General features: G+C 37.9%; 1 protein-coding gene across 1 annotated transcript in view; it reads left to right on the top strand.

Annotated features, from left to right (window-relative positions):
* LOC137248424 (zinc finger protein 208-like) overlaps positions 1-19,209 on the top strand; it is a 230,426-nt gene that overhangs the window by 32,870 nt on the left and 178,347 nt on the right. The window contains exon 2 of the mRNA XM_067779362.1: positions 16,883-17,044. Within this exon, the coding sequence (XP_067635463.1) occupies positions 16,883-17,044 (162 nt within the window). The remainder of the gene's footprint in view (positions 1-16,882; positions 17,045-19,209) is intronic.

The following is a 19,209-nucleotide window of genomic DNA, read 5'->3' as shown; positions in this document are numbered from 1 at the left end:
AACCAACGAATTCAAAAGGGGAGGAGCACCCTAATGTAAATATAATCGTTTGTTCACAACAATTTTTACAAGTTTATGGGCCAGAAAATGTGTCAAAACTGATCAGTTTGTCAATTCTTCTTTTCCCCAAAAAGGATGATGTAAGGGTAAAATTCCCCATATCACCTTGCCACAGTAACATCTGGCAACATCGTTGCTCACAATGACATATTTAATTGTGAATAACATAAACAAAAAGAATAAAACACATGGCAATATTATCTCAGCTATTGTGGCTTACCGTGTAAGAAAGAATAAGATATATGTGAGGCGAAACATGAAAATGACGATTGGCAACAGTGGCATCGGCATTTTCATGTTTCACCGCCATTATTATTTTTTCGGCACAGACTTCGGACGTATCCATTCTTTTAAATTAAAATTATTATAATATATTTAGTATAATAGTTTAAATAATAGCATTCTTGCTTATGACTAATTTTACAAAAGTTTATGGAATTAGCTTTGAGTTTTGAATATTTAAATTATTAAGTTTGATATTTTAGGATGCGCGTATAAAATCACGTCCGTTCGTCTCAAGTGTTTTTTTCAGAACTGTACTTTCGGTATTTTTTGATCGTCCATTCGTCCGTTAGTTATTAAGCGTTGGTCAAGTTTTCGTTAAGTCTCAGAGTCGCTTTTTATCAGCGTCGCTTAGGTCAGAGTTGCATTCCCACATTCGGCTATCCTGACGGCATTCGACGCGAATGATGGGTCTCATTTCTTCGCATTCTCCACCACAGAATAGCTTTTGGCTGGCCCCTCCGAGTTCCCTACTTTCTCGACTGAATACCGTCTGTGATTGAGTTTCTCGATGACCTTATAGGGCCCCAAAAACCTAGCTTTGAGTTTCAATCCCGAACCGAACTGGGTTCTTTTAATGGCTACTAGCTCCCCTGGTGAGTATGTTGATTCAAGTACTCTCTTTTTGTTAAAATATTTTCTATTCTCTTCCTGAATCTTTTTTTTATATTTTCCCTTGCCTCCTCTCGAATCTCGCCCCGTTCCTCATCTAAAGCCTGAAAATTTTCTTCCTCGATAAGTGCTCCAATATCTGCGATGTGGCTTGTGCGCATTTCTACGCCTGCCAATACCTTAAACGGAGTATGTTTCGTGCTACGTGGGGGTGTGTTATTGATTGTTCGTTGCACCCGTTCGACATGTTTATACTACACCTTTGGGTCTCCCGCACATAACTTGGCTAACATTGGAACGACAATTTTATGAATGCGTTCGACCTGCCCGTTACCGCGCGATACACCTGTAGCAATGAGGAGATGCTTAATCATCTCTTTTGTACAATATTCCTCAAATACCTTTGCCGTAAAGGCTGTTCCTCTGTCTGTAATGATGCGCTCTGGGTTCCCGAAAGTAAACGCTAACTTTTGCAACTTGTCCACCACTTCTGCAGCACCTGTACTCTTCGTTGGATAAAGCCACACGAATTTTGAGAAAGCATCTACAATAACAAGGATGTGATTATAGCGTTTCTGTGTTTGCTCCATGGGTCCTACGTGATCTATGTGGAGGGTCTTGAGGGGTCTGTCCGCCTTATCTATAGGGCTAAGAAGTCCCTCTTTCTTCCCTGCCTTTGCGTCTATGATGATACGCTCAACATACGCTTTTACTACAGCTTTTACCTTTGCACCTAAGTTCGGAATACAGAAATTTTTTTCTACCAGATCTTGCGTCTTTTTTGCGCCGAAGTGGCCTTGCTGGTGCGCGATTTTTATTATTTCCTGTTCCATCATCGCTGGTACTACAAGTAGCTCTTTAGATGAATCTTTATATAATAGGTCGTATTTTAAGTAATAATCTTCATAACTGTTATTCCCCAGGGCAATTCTGACAGCACGAGTCCACTCATCTTTCAACTGTGCTTCCTTGATACGATGCCGTAAAGTATCTCCAACTGTTAAGCAAACTACTCGACTTAACGCGTCAACGTGCTTCATCTTCGGCCCTGAACGGTGCTCTAAGGTATAATCAAATTCCTGCGTAAACATTGCCCACCTAGACACCCTTAAAGGAACATCATCTTTTCGCATCGTCATTGCGAAAGCGTTGCAGTCTGTTACTATTTTGAATTTGGTTCCCAAAATATAAACTCGTCACTTTTTAAGGCTTCGATGAACTTTTGTTCTGCTGGTGTCGTTTTCCTACTCATGTACTGGGCAGGATGTAGTTGTCCGTCATCACTGTTTTTCTGTAAAAGAACTGCTCCATAACCGTACTTACTGGCGTCCGTATGAACCTCAGTTAACGCTGCGGGATCATATATTTTGAGTACGGGTGCACTCGTCAAGGCATGTTTCAGCTGTTGTACTGCAGCTACTTGCTCATTTCCCATTATAAATTTAACGTTTTTCTTCAGCAAATCTGTCAATGGCCTTGCAACTGTTGCGTACTTAGGGATGAAACGACGAAAGTACGATGTGAGCCCCAGATAACGCTGGAGTGACTTCTTGTCTTTCGGTACCGGAAAATCTCTAACTGCTCTCGTCTTTCCATTTGAAACTTTTATGGTTGAATCTTCAATGATATAACCCAGAAAATTCACTGCACTTTTCAGAAATTGGCATTTATTCCACTTTATCCTAAGGCCGTGTGATTCCGCTGCTGCCAGAACCTTTTTGAACTTTCCGATTCCTTCACGTTCGTCTTTGGATGGGACTATGAGGTCATCCATATAGATAACTACAGTACCCTCTTGCACCAACTCATAAAAAATAGAAGAGATAAATCTACAGAAAACTGCGGATGAGTTTGATATACCGAACGGCACGAAATTAAACTCAAATTGGCCGTTGTGGGTGACAAATGCCGTGAATTCCTTTGAACCCGAGTCCAACGGCACGTGGAAAAATCCGTCTTTTAAGTCTAAAGCTGTGAAAACCTTTGCCTTTTCCAACCGCTGAAGGACATCATCAATCAAAACCCTAGGGGCGTTGTCCCTTACTACTTTCTCATTTAGTCTCCTATAGTCGCAGCAAAGTCTTTTCGAACCATATTTTTTCGCTGCCAATACTATGGGTGCCGCGTATTCTGAAGTGCTTGGGCAGATGATTCCTTCATCCAGCCAGTCTTTTACCTGTTTGTCGACTATTGCCTGATCGGAAATGAGTAGTCTTCTAGGACGACTATAGACAGGAACTTCGTCTTTTAATATGATTTTCATTACTACAGGGGAAACTCTAGTTTTCTTCGTCCTATAAGCTTCGATGAGATTGGTCAATTCTGACTTACACTCACTACTCAAATGCTGCAAATCGTGGTCGTTTTTCTTACCCTCCTCGGAAATGTTGGATAGACAGATTTGACCAAACTCAACTACTAATTGCCTGATACCCTCACCATCTTTTCCATTCGCGGGATCTCCACCTTTCACGCCCTTTTTATCTTTGACACTATCACACTTGCCATTATGTTCCCAAGGCTCGAGTGGTTTTTCCTCATATTTCGGCTGAAACTTTGCTCCTTCGTCCCCTATGAACACATTAACTAGGTTCAAAATGTCATTCCCTAGGACCGCGCTGTATAAAATATCCTTCTCTCTGGCCACATGAAATTTAATTGTTAGATTAATTCCGTCTATTTTGACTTCATTTTCAAAACTACCTATGGTGGTTATCGTCGCACCACCGATCCATGTGAACTTTCTTGCTTCGTTGGTTAATTCAATACCATCTAACATTAAGAGCGTATCATAACGTATGGTACTGATGATGTCACTACCCGTATCGATAATAGCGGATATTGTAACATTATTGATGCTTAATTCCTTAAAAACCCGATTACCTGATGGAGTCAAAGTCAATATTTCAAAATCCGATGTCATATGCCGACTATCTTTCTCTTTCTTTGATACTTCCTTCTTATTATCCTCTTGTTTTTTATTTTTACACTCGACCGCGCGATGACCAAACTGATTACACTTGAAGCACTTGAAACTCTTCAAATCGCAATTTTTGGCTAAATGCCCTTTTACACCGCACTTAAAACATGCAGGATCGGTTGTTTGCTTGGCTTCTTGTGCTCTACACCCCGCTACAGGGGCTTGTTGGCTTATCTTTGAATAAGTTTGTCCTTTAGAACTTTTCATTTTCTCAAATACTTTTAAATTAATCTTAAGTTCCTCAACTGTTTGTGCCTGAAACAAGATTGACTTATTCTGCCAGGAGTCCGGAATGCCTTTCGCAAAATACTCACTTAAACTCTCCTCGTCAAGGTTGGTAGCACTCCCTATCTCCATCAAGCAGTACATATATTCTCGCAGGGTCTCCGATGGTTTTTTACGTCGATTCTCTAACCTCGACAACTGACAACTTTTTACCGAACTCTTGGTTAAGCGTTTCTCTCAAAGATTTCCAGTCACAAATGTTAGATTGGCTTCTAACATATGCTCTGGCATCACCCTTTAAAAGCTGTCTTGCATAAACGAATTTTTGCAATTCGTTCCACCCGAGAGTGAACGCGTTGTCGTCGAAGTCCCTAACCCACTGGCCTATACTTGGGTACCCTACTCCCGTAAAATGGCCCATCGAGTCCTCTATATCACGCAAACTGAAATGTGACGGCTGAACAGTCGCTGGTTGTTGGGGAACACCGGAGGCATCCCCGTATAGGGACACGTTATGATCTGAGTCGGATGTCCCATCATCGTTATATAAACCATAATGCTGGAGCAACCTTGTTTGTAGGTTAACCTTTCGTCCTGCTGCCAACTTCTCGTTCAGTCCGTTCACCGTTAATGCTGTAATTGTCGCTACGTCCATAGTGTTAGTTGCGCAAATGATTAGTACGAATGAAAACGAACATGGATTAAAATACTTAAATTAGTATTAGCTTTTGTAATTTTATCAAACTAAACTACGAAATTTAAACTTTAAATTTTTAGGGTAATTAAATATATATGTCGTCGCCCGCTTGCCAGAAGCATGAATGTGAAATGAAAATGTTGGGAAATCGAGTTTCAAAGTATATTGCTCTCTCAAAACTAGAGGAATTAGTTTCTAGTGTAAAAATGTACATATATATATTACACATACTATGCTCTTTTAACTGAGATAATTGTTCTGCTCGCATCCCTTCTATTCTCCGAGATTAAGCGTATTCATTTAAAAATCTGATATATTTTTTGTTAACACATCTATACAAAAAAATTAAAAGTAGTCGGATTAGGTTAGAATAGGTAAGAATTTGCCAAACTGGTAATTGTATGGCCTTAACCTCAAAACACGTAAAAAAATCACTGCAGATTGATTTTTAAAAAACGTTAGGGCGAAGCCAAGACCTGCTAGGGCGGATTGGGATTCGGATCATCACAGTACTTGGGAAAATATCCGCGGATGTGACTTATCGAAAGTATGTATGTAAATGAAAAAAGTTACACCTCCAATTCAATTTAATATACACTAATGTGTTATTATTTTAGATATTATTGCAAACATAGAACTAGTTCTTATTCTCATCAGAATCAGAATCTTCTGAAATGTTGGGTTCGGGAAAAGCGTTGCCCCCAAGATTTCTATAAAAATAATGATATTACCAGTTTTTCACACAATTTTTCCAAGTATTCTAGTTTTGATTCGGGAAGAGGCAACGGCTTCGAATAAACCGGTTTGCCTTCATTTAAACAACTATTTTTTTTAGGATATTAAGCTATTAAAAATTCTACATCGGTGTAATTTTTTTGAAGAATACCAGGCACGTATACCCGAACGATGGAACATACGAAAATGTGCTGTTCTTATTTTTTTTTCAAAAATTGAAAAAATTGTTTAGCCATATCAACGAATGTGTCATACAATATGCCACATTAATTTTTCTGGGACAACTTTGTGTGATTGAATTGTACATTCGTGAAAATGGCATTGCAAATTATTGGGGTTTCCATATACGTAGGAAGCTCAAGATTTAAGTAGAACCTAGGGAATATAAAGGGTAATCCAAAGAGGCCTCTAACACAAAACCGGAAAAATTGCACATTCATGCTTCTGGCTAGTGGGCGACGATGTCAACTCAATTGAATTTTAAAGATAATTTTGTTTTTATTATTCGTACTCGCTCTTAACTCGTTCGAATTGTTGAAAAAAAATGAACAAATTTCTTATTCCTTTCAAATTCTAAAGCTTTTGTAGTTTTGGTTTCTTCAACCGAACTTTTTTCGGCTTTGTCGTTCAACCGTTTCTTATTTCATCAATTCTTACTTAGCAAACGTACATATATTTTCGCTGGTTTGTATCAGCACGTTCGAGTTTACTCGCTACTTTACATCAGAACGTCTTTTCAAATTAACAACTTTTCTCGCTACTCAGATTGGTACACTCATGTTTCTCGTTAAATTTCAACTTAACATACTCGCTTTTCAACTTCACCTATTGACTTCTCAACTTTAACATGAGTACTCGCTACTTACAACTTAAAGCTTTAATTAACTTTCAACTTTTGCAATTTAACAGAAAAACTCAACATTTTTAAGTGATAATTTTATCTTTAGTTTTGTTTATACATTTAGCTTGTACAGATACAAAAAAATTTTCTTCTAAGAATACTATGAACACAAGTGAACACTTAGCTGCAACTTTTTCCTCCGCTCTACTCCTTTGATAGCATTATCTCGTTGTATGTTGGATGGATGTATGATGGCTTCTTCTCTGTACGTCTTCTGTTATTCCTCCAATGCATATGCTCTGCTGGCTTCTCTGCTATTGCGTTCTAAGGCACTTAGATTATTCGGCTTTTGCTATTTAAATTCTTTCTTAGCATAAAGGCGAATCCCGTCGACTAAATTTCTTGCACGGACACAATTTTTCCTTTAAAGTTTATTGCAGGCACTTTTACTTTATAGTTTGCAACATATTGCACTAGCGGAGCGTCTTATTTCGGCTGAGCCCCCAATTTGTGGTTCAAAACACTTTTCGATTTTAATAAAGTTATTAAATAATAGCATTCTTGCTTATGACCAATTTTACAAAAGTTTATGGCATTAGCTTTGAGTTTTGAATATTTAAATTATTAAGTTTGATATTTTAGGCTGCGCGTATAAAATCACTTCCATTCGTCTCAAGTATTTTTTCAGAACTGTCCTTTCGGTATTTTTTGATCGTCCATTCGTCCGTTAGTTATTAAGCGTTGGTCATGTTTTCGTTGAGTCTCAGAGTCGCTTTTTATCAGGGTCGCTTAGGTCAGAGTTGCATTCCCACATATATGTATATATTATAAAATTAAAATTTATTAAATAAAATTTATATTGTCGCGAAAAGTGAGTAGAGTTTTTAATGAAGTATAAAACGTGGCGTAGGAGACCGCCACGTAGAATTAAAGCCAAAAGCAATGGCGTGTATCTGGAGGCGGCGCCCTCCAAGGCAATAAAACTGCACATTTGGGGTAGCAGCAGAGATGGCGTACCACATCGGGTAAGTCGGAGGCGATAGATTCGATACCTTCCCGGAGCAAGAGAATATGGAGCAGTCCCGCTGCAAGGAGCTGCTGGGAGGATGACAATTTATGGGAGGGACGCAACAAACCGCAACCCCATTTGGGTTACACTGAAATGACAGTCCTTGGTCGGGAAAAATCCCGTGTCGCTCCGGTACATAGAACCGACTGCCTTGGGAAGCGCAGGTATTACTGTCCTAAGAGGCGACTAAAACACCCAAATGATTCAAAGGATTGTGAAGCGCAACCCTTTCAAGGGTTTGCCAGCGCAATTTATAGCTTACTCAGCCCAATTGTCAACCTCACCTACCCGTGGCGAATCTTGTTTCTTTAGGAAGTATTCAAATACGAAGGGAAAGCAGACCACACGTACATTTTTACTCGTTTTGTGTTTTTGATACAACTAGAAGACCCGGCAGACGTTGTCCTGCCCTAAATTTGGCCTATCTGCATACATTTTAATAAGCTTTTCCGTCTGAATCTGCCCTCCCCCCCCCCCCCCCCCCCCTCTTCATTTTTTCCTAATTCTTTTATTCACTCCTTCCTCAGTCTTTTTCGCTTCATCTATCTCTTTCTCAATCTCCTTTTCCTTATCTCTTTTCTCGTCCCTCAATTTCTTCTTATTCTTCTGCATCCCTTATTGCCTGTCCCAGAGGGTGGTATGTATTTTATTCCAGTCCCAGTCCGTCTCGGGATAATATATTACTCTGTACTAAAGAACTCATCAACAACTTTCATTTGATATCCATATTGTATAAACACTGTCTAGGCATTCACTGGCCCACGTTTTGGCCTATATCTCGAGACCGTAGTCACCCAGGGGTATGAAAATTACCCTCTGCTAAAGCACTCATCGACAGCTGTCATTTGATATCCATATTCTATAAACACACTCTAGGGGTACCCGGGTCCACGTTTTGGCCTATATCTCGAGACCCTAGTCACTCAGGGGTATGAAAATTACCCTCTGCTAAAGCACTCATCAACAGCTCTCATTTGATATCCATATTCTATAAACACATTCTAGGGGTACCCGGTGTAGTTCCAATATTGAAAAAAAAAAGGAACTATTTTTATGTAATAATTAATATATTTTTAATTGAATCGTTAGTACAAAAATTGAATTTTCACAAGAATGAAAATGTTTGAAGTAAGTAAATGCAAAATTGAATGGTCTAGGTGTATCTCCAGAAACTTCACACCAAATATTGAAATTTAATATAGGTATATTAATTAACTTCAAATTTAAAAATTGTATTTTAGATATTAGTTCGTTTAAATCTCTGTCATTTTGTTGTTCGCTTTGTAAAATTTTGAAATTCAACTCTGTATTGTGTATTGCATTAACCTCGAAAGCTCTAGATAGCGTATCTGCTACAACATTGGATTCTCCTTTAATGTATTGTATAAACTCCAAATGTCTCGTTTGTCCGTTCTGTTTTTGAATTTAAAGCTGTAGTTAAAGGTTTGTGGTCCGTAAAAACTGTAAATTGTCGTCCTTCCAAAAGATATCGAAAATGTTTTATATTTAAACAAATTGCCAATAATTCCTTATCAAATGCGCTGTACTTAATTTCGGTTGGAGAGTTCTTTAGAAAAAAATGCAAGAGGTTCAATTTTGTTATTATATGTTTGTTGTATAACACCACCAATAGCCGTATTAGATGCATCTACTGTTAAAGATAATTTGGCATCTTTGTTAAAATGATTTAACAATATCGTAGATGCAAATTTATCCTTAATGCATTCAAAAGCTTCACTCAATATATCGTCCCATTTTAAAGTTTTGTCACGTTTCTTACTTGTTCTGTTAATTAGATCATAAATTTTGTTCGTAAATTCTGCTAATTTTGGAATATATCTATGGTAATAGTTTACCATGCCTATAATTTTTTGGGCTTGCTTAACTGATTTCGGACGTTCGAAATTGCGAATAGCTGCTACCTTTTCGTCAGAAGGTCGAATACCTGTACCAGAAATATTATGTCCTAAAAAGTCTTTATTTGATACGCCAAAAGTACATTTACTTGGTTTAATGTTTAAACCGTACTCTGAAAGGCGTTGAAAAAGTATACGCAAATGTTTTAAATGTTGTTCTTCGTCTTTACTTGCAATAAGTAAGTCGTCGATATAAGAATATACAAAATCTAAGTCACTGACTATTTCGTTAATGAATCTTTGGAAAGTTTGTGCAGAATTTCTAAGTCCGAAGGGCATTCGCATGAATTCAAACATACCGAAAGAAGTTGTAATCGCAGTTTTATAAATGTCTTCCTCAGCCATAGGAATTTGGTGATATGCTCTAAGTCTAATTTCGAAAATATATTTTTATTACGAAGATTCATATTAAAATCTTGGATGTGTGGTAAAGGATAACGATCCGGCACAGTTACAATATTTAATCTCCTAAAATCACCGCAAGGACGCCAGTCATTCAACTCTTTTTTAGGTACTAAGTGAAGTGGAGATGCTACTGAAGAATTTGAAGGCCGACAAATGCCTGTTTTAACTAAAAAATCAAATTCCGTTTTAGCGACTTTGTATTTTATCGGATCTAAGCGCCTGGGTCTAGAAAATGGAAGACTACCTTCCGTTACAAGTCGATGTACCGTTGTATGTTTAACAGGTTTCGTATAATCTGGTTCTGCAAAAAGTGACGGAAACTCTCTTAATAATTTCGTAAATTTATTATCAACCGCAAATAACTTTGGTAAATGAATGTCACAAAAAGAATAAATGGTATTGACCGAAAGATTTGTTAAGGGATCCACTAATCGCTTATGTTTCATATCAATAAGAAGACCATATTTACAAAGAAAGTCTGCTCCAATTATTAGCTTTGCTATATCCGCTATCAAAAATGTAAAGGGAAATTCACGTCTTAAACTTAAATTTACGTTTAAAAGCCTTTTCCCATATGTGGAAATTGTTGAACCATTAGCTGCTGTAAGAATTATATCTGTACGTTTCGTATGTGGAAATTTACACAATGGTAACACTGAAATTTCTGCTCCACTATCGATCAAAAAATGTAGTTTATTATCTTTATCAAAAATGAACAAGCGACGAGTTGAAAATTCCAAATTACCATTGTTCGTCGCTGCAACAACGGTTGAATTTAGCTTGTTGAATCTTTATTTTTATTATAAGAACACGGTTGTTCACAATTTCGGGCATTACTTCTAAACTTGTAGTGAAATCTACACAGCCAATTTGGATTATTACGCGAATTGGAACGACGTCTAAATGAATTTCTAAAATAATTGCTGGAATTCGACCGTGATCTAGATTGATTTTGATAAACTTGAGTTTTTATTTCAGATAATTCTAAAGAAAGTTTTTGAAAATTTTCAAACATCAAAGAAGTAGTTTTAACCAAATTTTCAACAACAGAATTTTGCGCTACTAAATTCGAAACCGCGTTAACCGAATATACTTCATTTTTATTTATGACTTCCCAAATATTATCAGCGAGTTTTGTTAATTCATTTATATTAGTTGAATTGGAACTAGCTAAAATCGCACTTAAATTTTTGGGAAGTTTTCTTATCCAAATCTTTTTAAGAATATTTTCACTGAAATTTGAACCGGCAAGTAAAATCAATGATCGATAAAATTCTGAGGGTTTACGATCTCCCATCTCAGAATCACTAAAAATTTTATCTAGTTTTGAACTTTCACTTAATGGATGCCTTTCTATTAAGATTTTCTTAAGTTCAGAAAACTTATTAACTTGGGGGGGATTTTGAATAAAATCTAAAACCGTTAAAATTACTTCCTGTGGAAGCGCGGTAATAATATGTTCATATTTTGTGTTCTCTCGCGTTATATTTTTAGTACTAAATTGTGTTTCTGCATGGATAAACCAAGCTTCTGGACAACTAGTCCAAAATTGTGGAAGTTTAATTGATGTTGCGGAAATTTCATTTGATCTTATATTTTCGTAAGGATTCGAGATATGATCAGAAAAATTCTCATTCGGTAAATCAATTAGTGAGTCATTTAAATTGCTTGTGAGTGTAGTTTGTATATTGTGTGTATTGTTGTGTGGGGAGTGAAACATATTAACCGTTTTGAAAAAGAAAGTTAGAGAATAAAATAGCAAATTTGACAAGGGATTACAAAAAGTCGTTCCCTGTTAGAAAATCAATAAAACAAAATTAATCTAAATCAGTAAAACAGTTATATAATTTATATAAAATAAATACTATACTGAATTGAAGGAAGAGTTCACAATTTAAAATTTTTTAATTTTGCTACTACCTTATGGAATGTAAATAGTCCTAAATAAGTTACCAATTGAATGTAAATAAATTGGCTTAATTACTCGAGATTTAGTATCAATATGAAATTGTTTTTGAGATGCAGGAAGATGAAATTATTGCCAGTAGTATATCAGAAGTATCATTTACGTTGTTTAATTCTTACTTTATTAACAATAACGATAGCGAAAGTGTCATTGATAACCTCAGAGGTTGTTAAGATTGATATAATCAATGGTCGTTATTGCTATGAAACCAGCGCTATCTTAATTCTAGGCGCAGCAACATACACGGTATGTACGAAGACGCACACAGCTAATAGCGTTGAGAACAATAATCGTAGTGACTAATTGTGAATGAAATGTTTGTATATCACCATAAAATTTGTTGTAATATAAGCTCCTCAATGTATCTGCAACTGCATCTAAAATTTTGCTGTAATATTAGTTCTTCTATGTATCTGCAACTGCATCTAGAATTTTGTTGTAATATTAGTTCTTCTATGTATCTGCAACTGCATCTAGAATTTTGCTGTAATATTAGTTCTTCTATGTTAAACCGTTATAATGGCAAGCAATTATATACGATGACCGATATGGATACGATTATCACTGCAATAAACAATTACTGCACTCGACAAAAGGCGGGATCGCCAATTGTAGTTCCAATACTGAAATAAAAAAAGGAACTATTTTATGTAATAATTAATATATTTTTAATTGAATCGTTAGTACAAAAATTGAATTTTCACAAGAATGAAAATTTTTGAAGTAAGTAAATTCAAAATTGAAAACCAAAAATACATGAATACATTTAAAAATAATAACAAAATTACAAAGTAAAATATTGTAAAGTTAAAATTATAAACAACCCCTACACCCGGGTCCACGTTTTTGCCTATATCTCGAGACCCTAGTCACCCAGGGGGATGAAAATCACCCTCTACTAAATCACTCATCAAAAGCTTTCATTTGATATCAATATTCTATAAACACATCCGAGGGGTACCCAGGTCCACGTTTTGGCCTATAGCTCGAGACCCTACTCACCCAGGGGTATGAAAATTACCCTCTACTAAAGCACTCATCAACAGCTTTCATTTGATATCCATATTCTATAAACAAACTCTAGGGGTACCCGGGTCCACGTTTTTGCCTATATCTCGAGACCCTAGTCACCCAGTCACCTATCCTATATTTCAAGTTAGATCAAAATACACACCGGGTGCAAAACAAATTCAAAATCGGTTCAGTAGCTTAGGAGTCCATTGGCCTCGATTGTGTGACACGTGTTTTTTATATATTAAGATAAATAAAAAAAATTATTAGTTTTTTAGAACTTTGAATGCCAAATTATTCTGTATAGATACTACTAAATATTTAGCGATAGTAGAAAATTCTTCCATCAGCACTAAAAATAGAAATTTATTGCACTGTGCCACCTAGGTCATATGACAGGTATTTTGCAACGCTGGGTGATATTTTGTTGTGAATTAATTAATGAACTAAGGGCTAAAAGAAAATTATATATTATACTAGCCTTTACCCGCGGCCCCGTCCGCAAGGATCTGTTTAAAAATCATTTTTGTCAATGTAATAGATTTAAAAAAAATATCTAAATGAGCTGATAACCTGAAAGGCACGCTTACGTGAATAGAACAATACAGTTTCTTCGAATTAAAAAAATAAATTTTGTTCCTAAGCTAATTAATTTACATGAGAGGGGTGAAGGAATTACTATTCATAGAACAAAGGAGTGAAACTACAATTATGGTTAAAATATTACAAAAAGTGTATTTATAGCCATAACAGTTCGTTACAGGATTCATTTAAAAAAATCAAAACTAGAACGAAAAAGCTGTGCTAAGATAGTAAAGATAGAACATACCGAATTTTAATCACGAATAATTAGCAGCAGATCCATGGCCATGAAAGCACATAATTTTAAAAGTCATGTCTGCTGAACTACCGGTTTCGCAGAGTCCTTAAATGATCCCGGAAGGGTCCCAAAATGATACCAAAATAGTCCCTAAATGATACCGACGGGATCCCGAACAAATCCCGAAAACCATCCAGAAATGATCCCTGAGGGGTCTCCAAATGATTCCGAAATTACAATGACGGGGTCCCGGAATGATCCCGAAAACTATCCAGAAATGATGCGGGTCCCAAAAATGATCCCGAAGTAGTCCCGAGAAAGTCCCGAAATGACCCTGACGAAATCCAGGACGGATCCGGAAAACCATACAGAAATGATGCCGGAATGGTCCCCAAATGACCCCGCAAAAGTCCCAAAATTACCCTGAGGGGGCCTCGAAAACCATACAGTAATGATCCCGAAAAAGTCCCGAAATTACCCTGACAGGGTCCCGAAAACCATACAGTAATGATCCCGGAAGGGTCCCGAAAAGACTCCGAAATAGTCCCGAAAAAGTTCCGAAGTTACCCTGACGGGATCCCGCACTGATCTCGAAAACCATCCAGAAATGATGATGAAATGCCTGACGGGATCCCGGACGGATTCCAAAAAACTATCCAGAAATCATGCCGGAAGAACCCCAAATGATCCCGAAAAAGTGCCGAAATAACCCTGACGGGATCCCGAAAGCCATTCATATATGATACAGGAAAGATCCCCAAATGGTCCCGGAATAGTGCCAAAAATTTTCCGAAATGACCCTGAAATGATCTCAGAAGGGTCCCCAAATGATCATGAAATAGTGCAGAAAAAGTCACGAATTTACCCCGTCGGGATCACGGACGGATTCCGAAAAACACCCAGAAATGATCCCGAAAGGATCCCCAAATTATCCCGAAATAATCCCGTACGGAACCCAGAAACCATCCAGATATGATCATAAAAGAGTCCCCAAATAATCCCGAAATGACCATGACGGGATCCCAGATTGATCCCGAAAGCCATGCAGAACAGATGCCGGCAAACTCTCCAAATGATCCCGAAATAATCCAGAAAAAGTCACGAAATTACCCCGACGGGATTTCGTAAACAGTCATGAAAGTATCACCGAAGGGTCCCCAAATGATCCCGAAACAGTCCCGAAATGACCCGGACGGATCCCGAAAACTATCAGAAATGATTCCGTAAGGGTCCCAAAATAATCCCGAAATTACCCTGACTGGTACCTGGACGAATCCCGAAAATCATCTAGAAATTATACCGGAAGAGTCCCCAAATGATCCCGGAATAGTCCCGAAATGACCCTGAAGGGATCCTGAAATGTTCTCGGATGGATACCGGAAATGTCCCGAAATAACTCCGACGGGATCCCAGATGTATCCCGAAAACTATCCAGAAATGATCGCGAAAAAGTCCCGAAATGACCCTGACGGGATCCCGGACGGATCGGGAAAATCATCCAGAAATGATGCCGGAAGGGTCCCAAAATCATCCCGAAAAAGCCTCGAAACAACCCTAGCGGGATCCCGAAAACCATCCAGAAATGATCCCGGAAGGATCCCCAATTGTTCCCGAAAAAGTCCCGAAATAACCCTGACGGAGTCCCGAAAGTCTCCCAGAACTGATACCCGAAGGATCCCCAGATGATCCCGATATAACTCCGACGGGATCCCGGACGCATCCCGAAAATCATTCAGAAATTATACCGGAAGTCCAGTAAAGGTCCCAAAATAATCCCGGCGAGACGCCGGACGGATCCCGAAAACCATCCAGAAATGATCCCGTAAAAGTCCCGAAATTACCCTGACATAGTCCAGAAAAAGTCCCGAAATTACCCCGACGGGATGCCGGACGGATCCCCAAAGCTACCCAGAAATGATCTCGGAAGGGTCCCAAAAAGATACCGAAAAGTCCCGATATGACACCGACGGGGTCCGGACGGATCCCGAAAACCATCCAGAATTGATCTCTGAAGGGTACGCAAATGATCCCGAAATAGTCCATAAATATTCTCCAAATTACCCCGGCGGGATCCCGAAACCCATCCAGAAATGATGCCGGAAGAGTCCCCAAATGATACCGAAGTAGTGTTGAAATTATCCCCAAATGATCTCGGAATAGTCCCGAAAAACTCTCAAAATAACTCCGACCCGATCCCGGGTTTATCCCGAAAACTGTACACAAATGATCCCGGAAGGATCCCACAATAATCCCGAAATAGTCACAAAAAAGTCCCGAAATGACCCGGACGGATACCGAAAACCATCCAGAAATGATCCCGGAAGGGACTAGATATGACCTTGACGGGACTACTAATAAGGTGAAGGTAATTAATGATAAAAGCATGTTTATAAAGCAGCCGGCGCGTTGAAGCGAATGAAGAGTAACAAACAAACATACATGTAAAACTAATAAAAACAATTGATGGAAGGGGATGGCGGGAAGAGAAGGAGAGCACCACTGATCGTTTTTCCAAAATTGTTTAGATCTCGATCTGTATGAGCCAGATACCAAAAATTATTGATTTAGGAGAAAATGTACATGGAGTTATAACAATTTATAGATTGTGCACCAGAGGCGGAGAGGAGGGGGGGGGGTTGGAAGGAGGGGGGGGGGGGGGTTGGAAGGAGGGTGTCACTGCTCACTTTAAGCCCTCGACCTTTTTGACCCATTTTGAGTTTGTAATATTGGTGAAGGTCAGTATACATAAAGTTATAATGTGTAAAAATTATTAAAAAGTAATTATTCTAAGGGGTCGTGGACCCCTTCCCCGTTTCCATGTTCGAAAAAATTTTCACCAGTAGACTATTGTCTCTGTCCCAAATTTCAACATAATCCGTGTAGCCGTTCTGGCGTGATTCAGTCACAAAAACGAAAAAATACAATAATTAAATTATAACTGTCCCTAGGGGGCGGGGCCTTCCCCCTTTTTCAATAAAATATAGCTAGTAGATCCTTCTAGACTATTGGCTATATGTGTGCCATATTTCATCCAAATCCGTCCAGGCGTTCTTGCGTGATTGACAAACAAAGTCAAACGTCTGGACAAACATACAAACATCCAAACTTTCCCATTTATAATATATATTAGATTAAATTAGATAAGTAATAATTAAATTAATATTTTAATTAATAAACTCTATTATGATATTATGCATCTAACCTATTCTTATATCTTAAAACAACTTCGTTTACTGGATTATCTGTGTTTTTTATTTATTCAGATGCAAAGAAAATCTTGAAGATGGCAAACAACTTAAACATCAAGGCAACGAACTCGAGTGCGATATTTGTGGAAAATGTTTTAGTCGAAAAAGTTATTTAAGGTTTCATAAACGGATTCATAGCGGCGAAAAGCCTTATAAATGCGATATTTGTGAAATGCGGTAAGTTTTCTTATGTAACATTTACACTGGACCAAAAGCGTCGGTTTGGGTTCAAAATTCCAAATACAATGCCTTTTAGAAATAATTTGAACGTACTTCATCGCATTTGGCCCCTGAAAGTACGACCCATGCGACCTATGCGATATATGTATTTCTTTATCGTAAAGAAGATGCAAATGACGCCAACGTAAACGCTTTGAAATGGGGAGTAACACTAAATCCCCAAACACAAAATCCACAGCTAAAAAACATCCCTAAAGTCATCAACTCCAATACGAAATCTGCGCACATTTTTGGGATAATGTCACAAACTCGCAAACACAAAGTCCACAAAATGTTATATATGTAAATAAAAAAAATTACCTGTCATATGAGGAATTGTGCAAGTATATATACATTAACCTGGGTCGATTTGTATGGACGAAAGTTAACCTATATCGCGCCATCGATTTTTCGATAGGATTTGGGCTCAGGAAAAAAAGTTCCACTACGCATACCCAAAAAAATAATTTTGAGCCTGCAAAAAAAAGTCGATTTTTCGACCAAAATTCTCCTAAATCTCCATAGAAGAAATTTTTTTTTTTTTTCAAAAAACTCCATTTACCAATTTTGCATTAGCCAATTGACACGAAAAAAAAATACATAAAAAATGATTTGGAGCCTTGAAAATGAAAAAATGCATAAAAAATCGAAAAAATCGTTGAAATTTTGCACCTCAAAAATTATTTTTTTGGGTATGCGTAGTGGAACTTTTTTCCTGAGCTCAAATCCTATCGAAAAATCGATGGCGCGATATAGGTTAATAAATCGACCCAGTCTAATATACATACATATATGTATGTATTATAAAGCGTACATAGTAAAAAAGTGCGAATAACGGTACCGTACACGTTCTGTTTGCATTTTGTTTTCGAGGCTTGTTTCTATTCGATAACAATGCTAATGTTATATTGCAGGCATGCTTAACCAACGAACCGATATCATTTCGTTACGATAATTGTATGTGTATGTCCGCTCGCTGTTACCACCTTACGGCTTCACCATGGCTATAGCATTGCCAGCATAATTCAAACACAAAGTATCACGTTTTTGTTAACGTTTTTAACGTTAACGAAAGCTTTCGTTTCGGTTAAAAACGAGATACAAATTATCTTGATAATTACTTTATCGATAATATTTCGAAGTGTTTCAACGGAAACGGTGGAAATTTTTTGATAAACGATTAGCTTAACGTTAAGGTGCATCCCTGTTATATTGCAAGTTTTATTCACAGCAGACACAGTGGTTTGGGTGCAATGCCAGATCTAGGTTTTAAATTTTTGATTTTTTCGATAAAAGCCTAGAACAGGGATCGACTGCTAATACGCGTATAAAAATATGGGGAAAGGTGTCAAAAGACGCGTTTTGACCTCAATATTAATAATCCGAAGACGGAAAATGTTGAGTCGTTCAAAAGATATTAACGAAAAACCGAAAAATTAACCCGGGTCCCTCCGAAACGGGGGGCGAGATTCATAGTATTTTTGTGGAGAACACTTTTCTTCTTTGGCGGCCTTCCGTGCAGAACCCCTTAGTACAAACAAATTTACAAAAACTACATGAAAATTTCCAACTTTAACTGCAAATATCTCATTTCTTTTCCGCCTTCAGATTATTGTTGTCGATGTCAGTACGCATCTTCTGACTCCTCTCCCGAAACGAGTATTAGCACTCAATCCCTGTTTTAGCCTTGTACCCCTTTACTAACGGCTAAGACATATCGACCGATATCATTCCTTTCGCCAGGCATACCTATCGCGGGTATATTCTAGGCCCCTATCCCACTTGTTGTTGGTAGTGTTATCGATGTTGATGGTCCTTTGCCAGATATAGATCCGGTTAGTTCCGGTAACAAAGCACCATTAAGGTGCTAGCCCGACCATATCTGGAACGATTAATATGACCACATTAAACCTTCTAGACCATACCGCCCCCACCCGCTAGTTCCATGAGGAACTTGGGGTCGCCAGAGCCTCGCCTGCTAAATATGTGCATGATACATTCATATTTGTAACAGGATTCCTCTCACATAGGTGAGGTTGACAATTTGGTAGCGGAAGCTTTGAAGATATAAAGCTTTGTATTGTGCTTATCGACCCCTAGAATCGTTGTCTCAGCGTCGGATC

This window comes from Eurosta solidaginis, chromosome 4 (assembly GCF_040869045.1).
Source record: "Eurosta solidaginis isolate ZX-2024a chromosome 4, ASM4086904v1, whole genome shotgun sequence".
Classification (NCBI taxonomy): Eukaryota; Metazoa; Arthropoda; class Insecta; order Diptera; family Tephritidae; genus Eurosta; species Eurosta solidaginis.
Note: the sequence above shows the minus strand (reverse complement) of the source record. Positions and strands in the feature narration are given on the sequence as shown.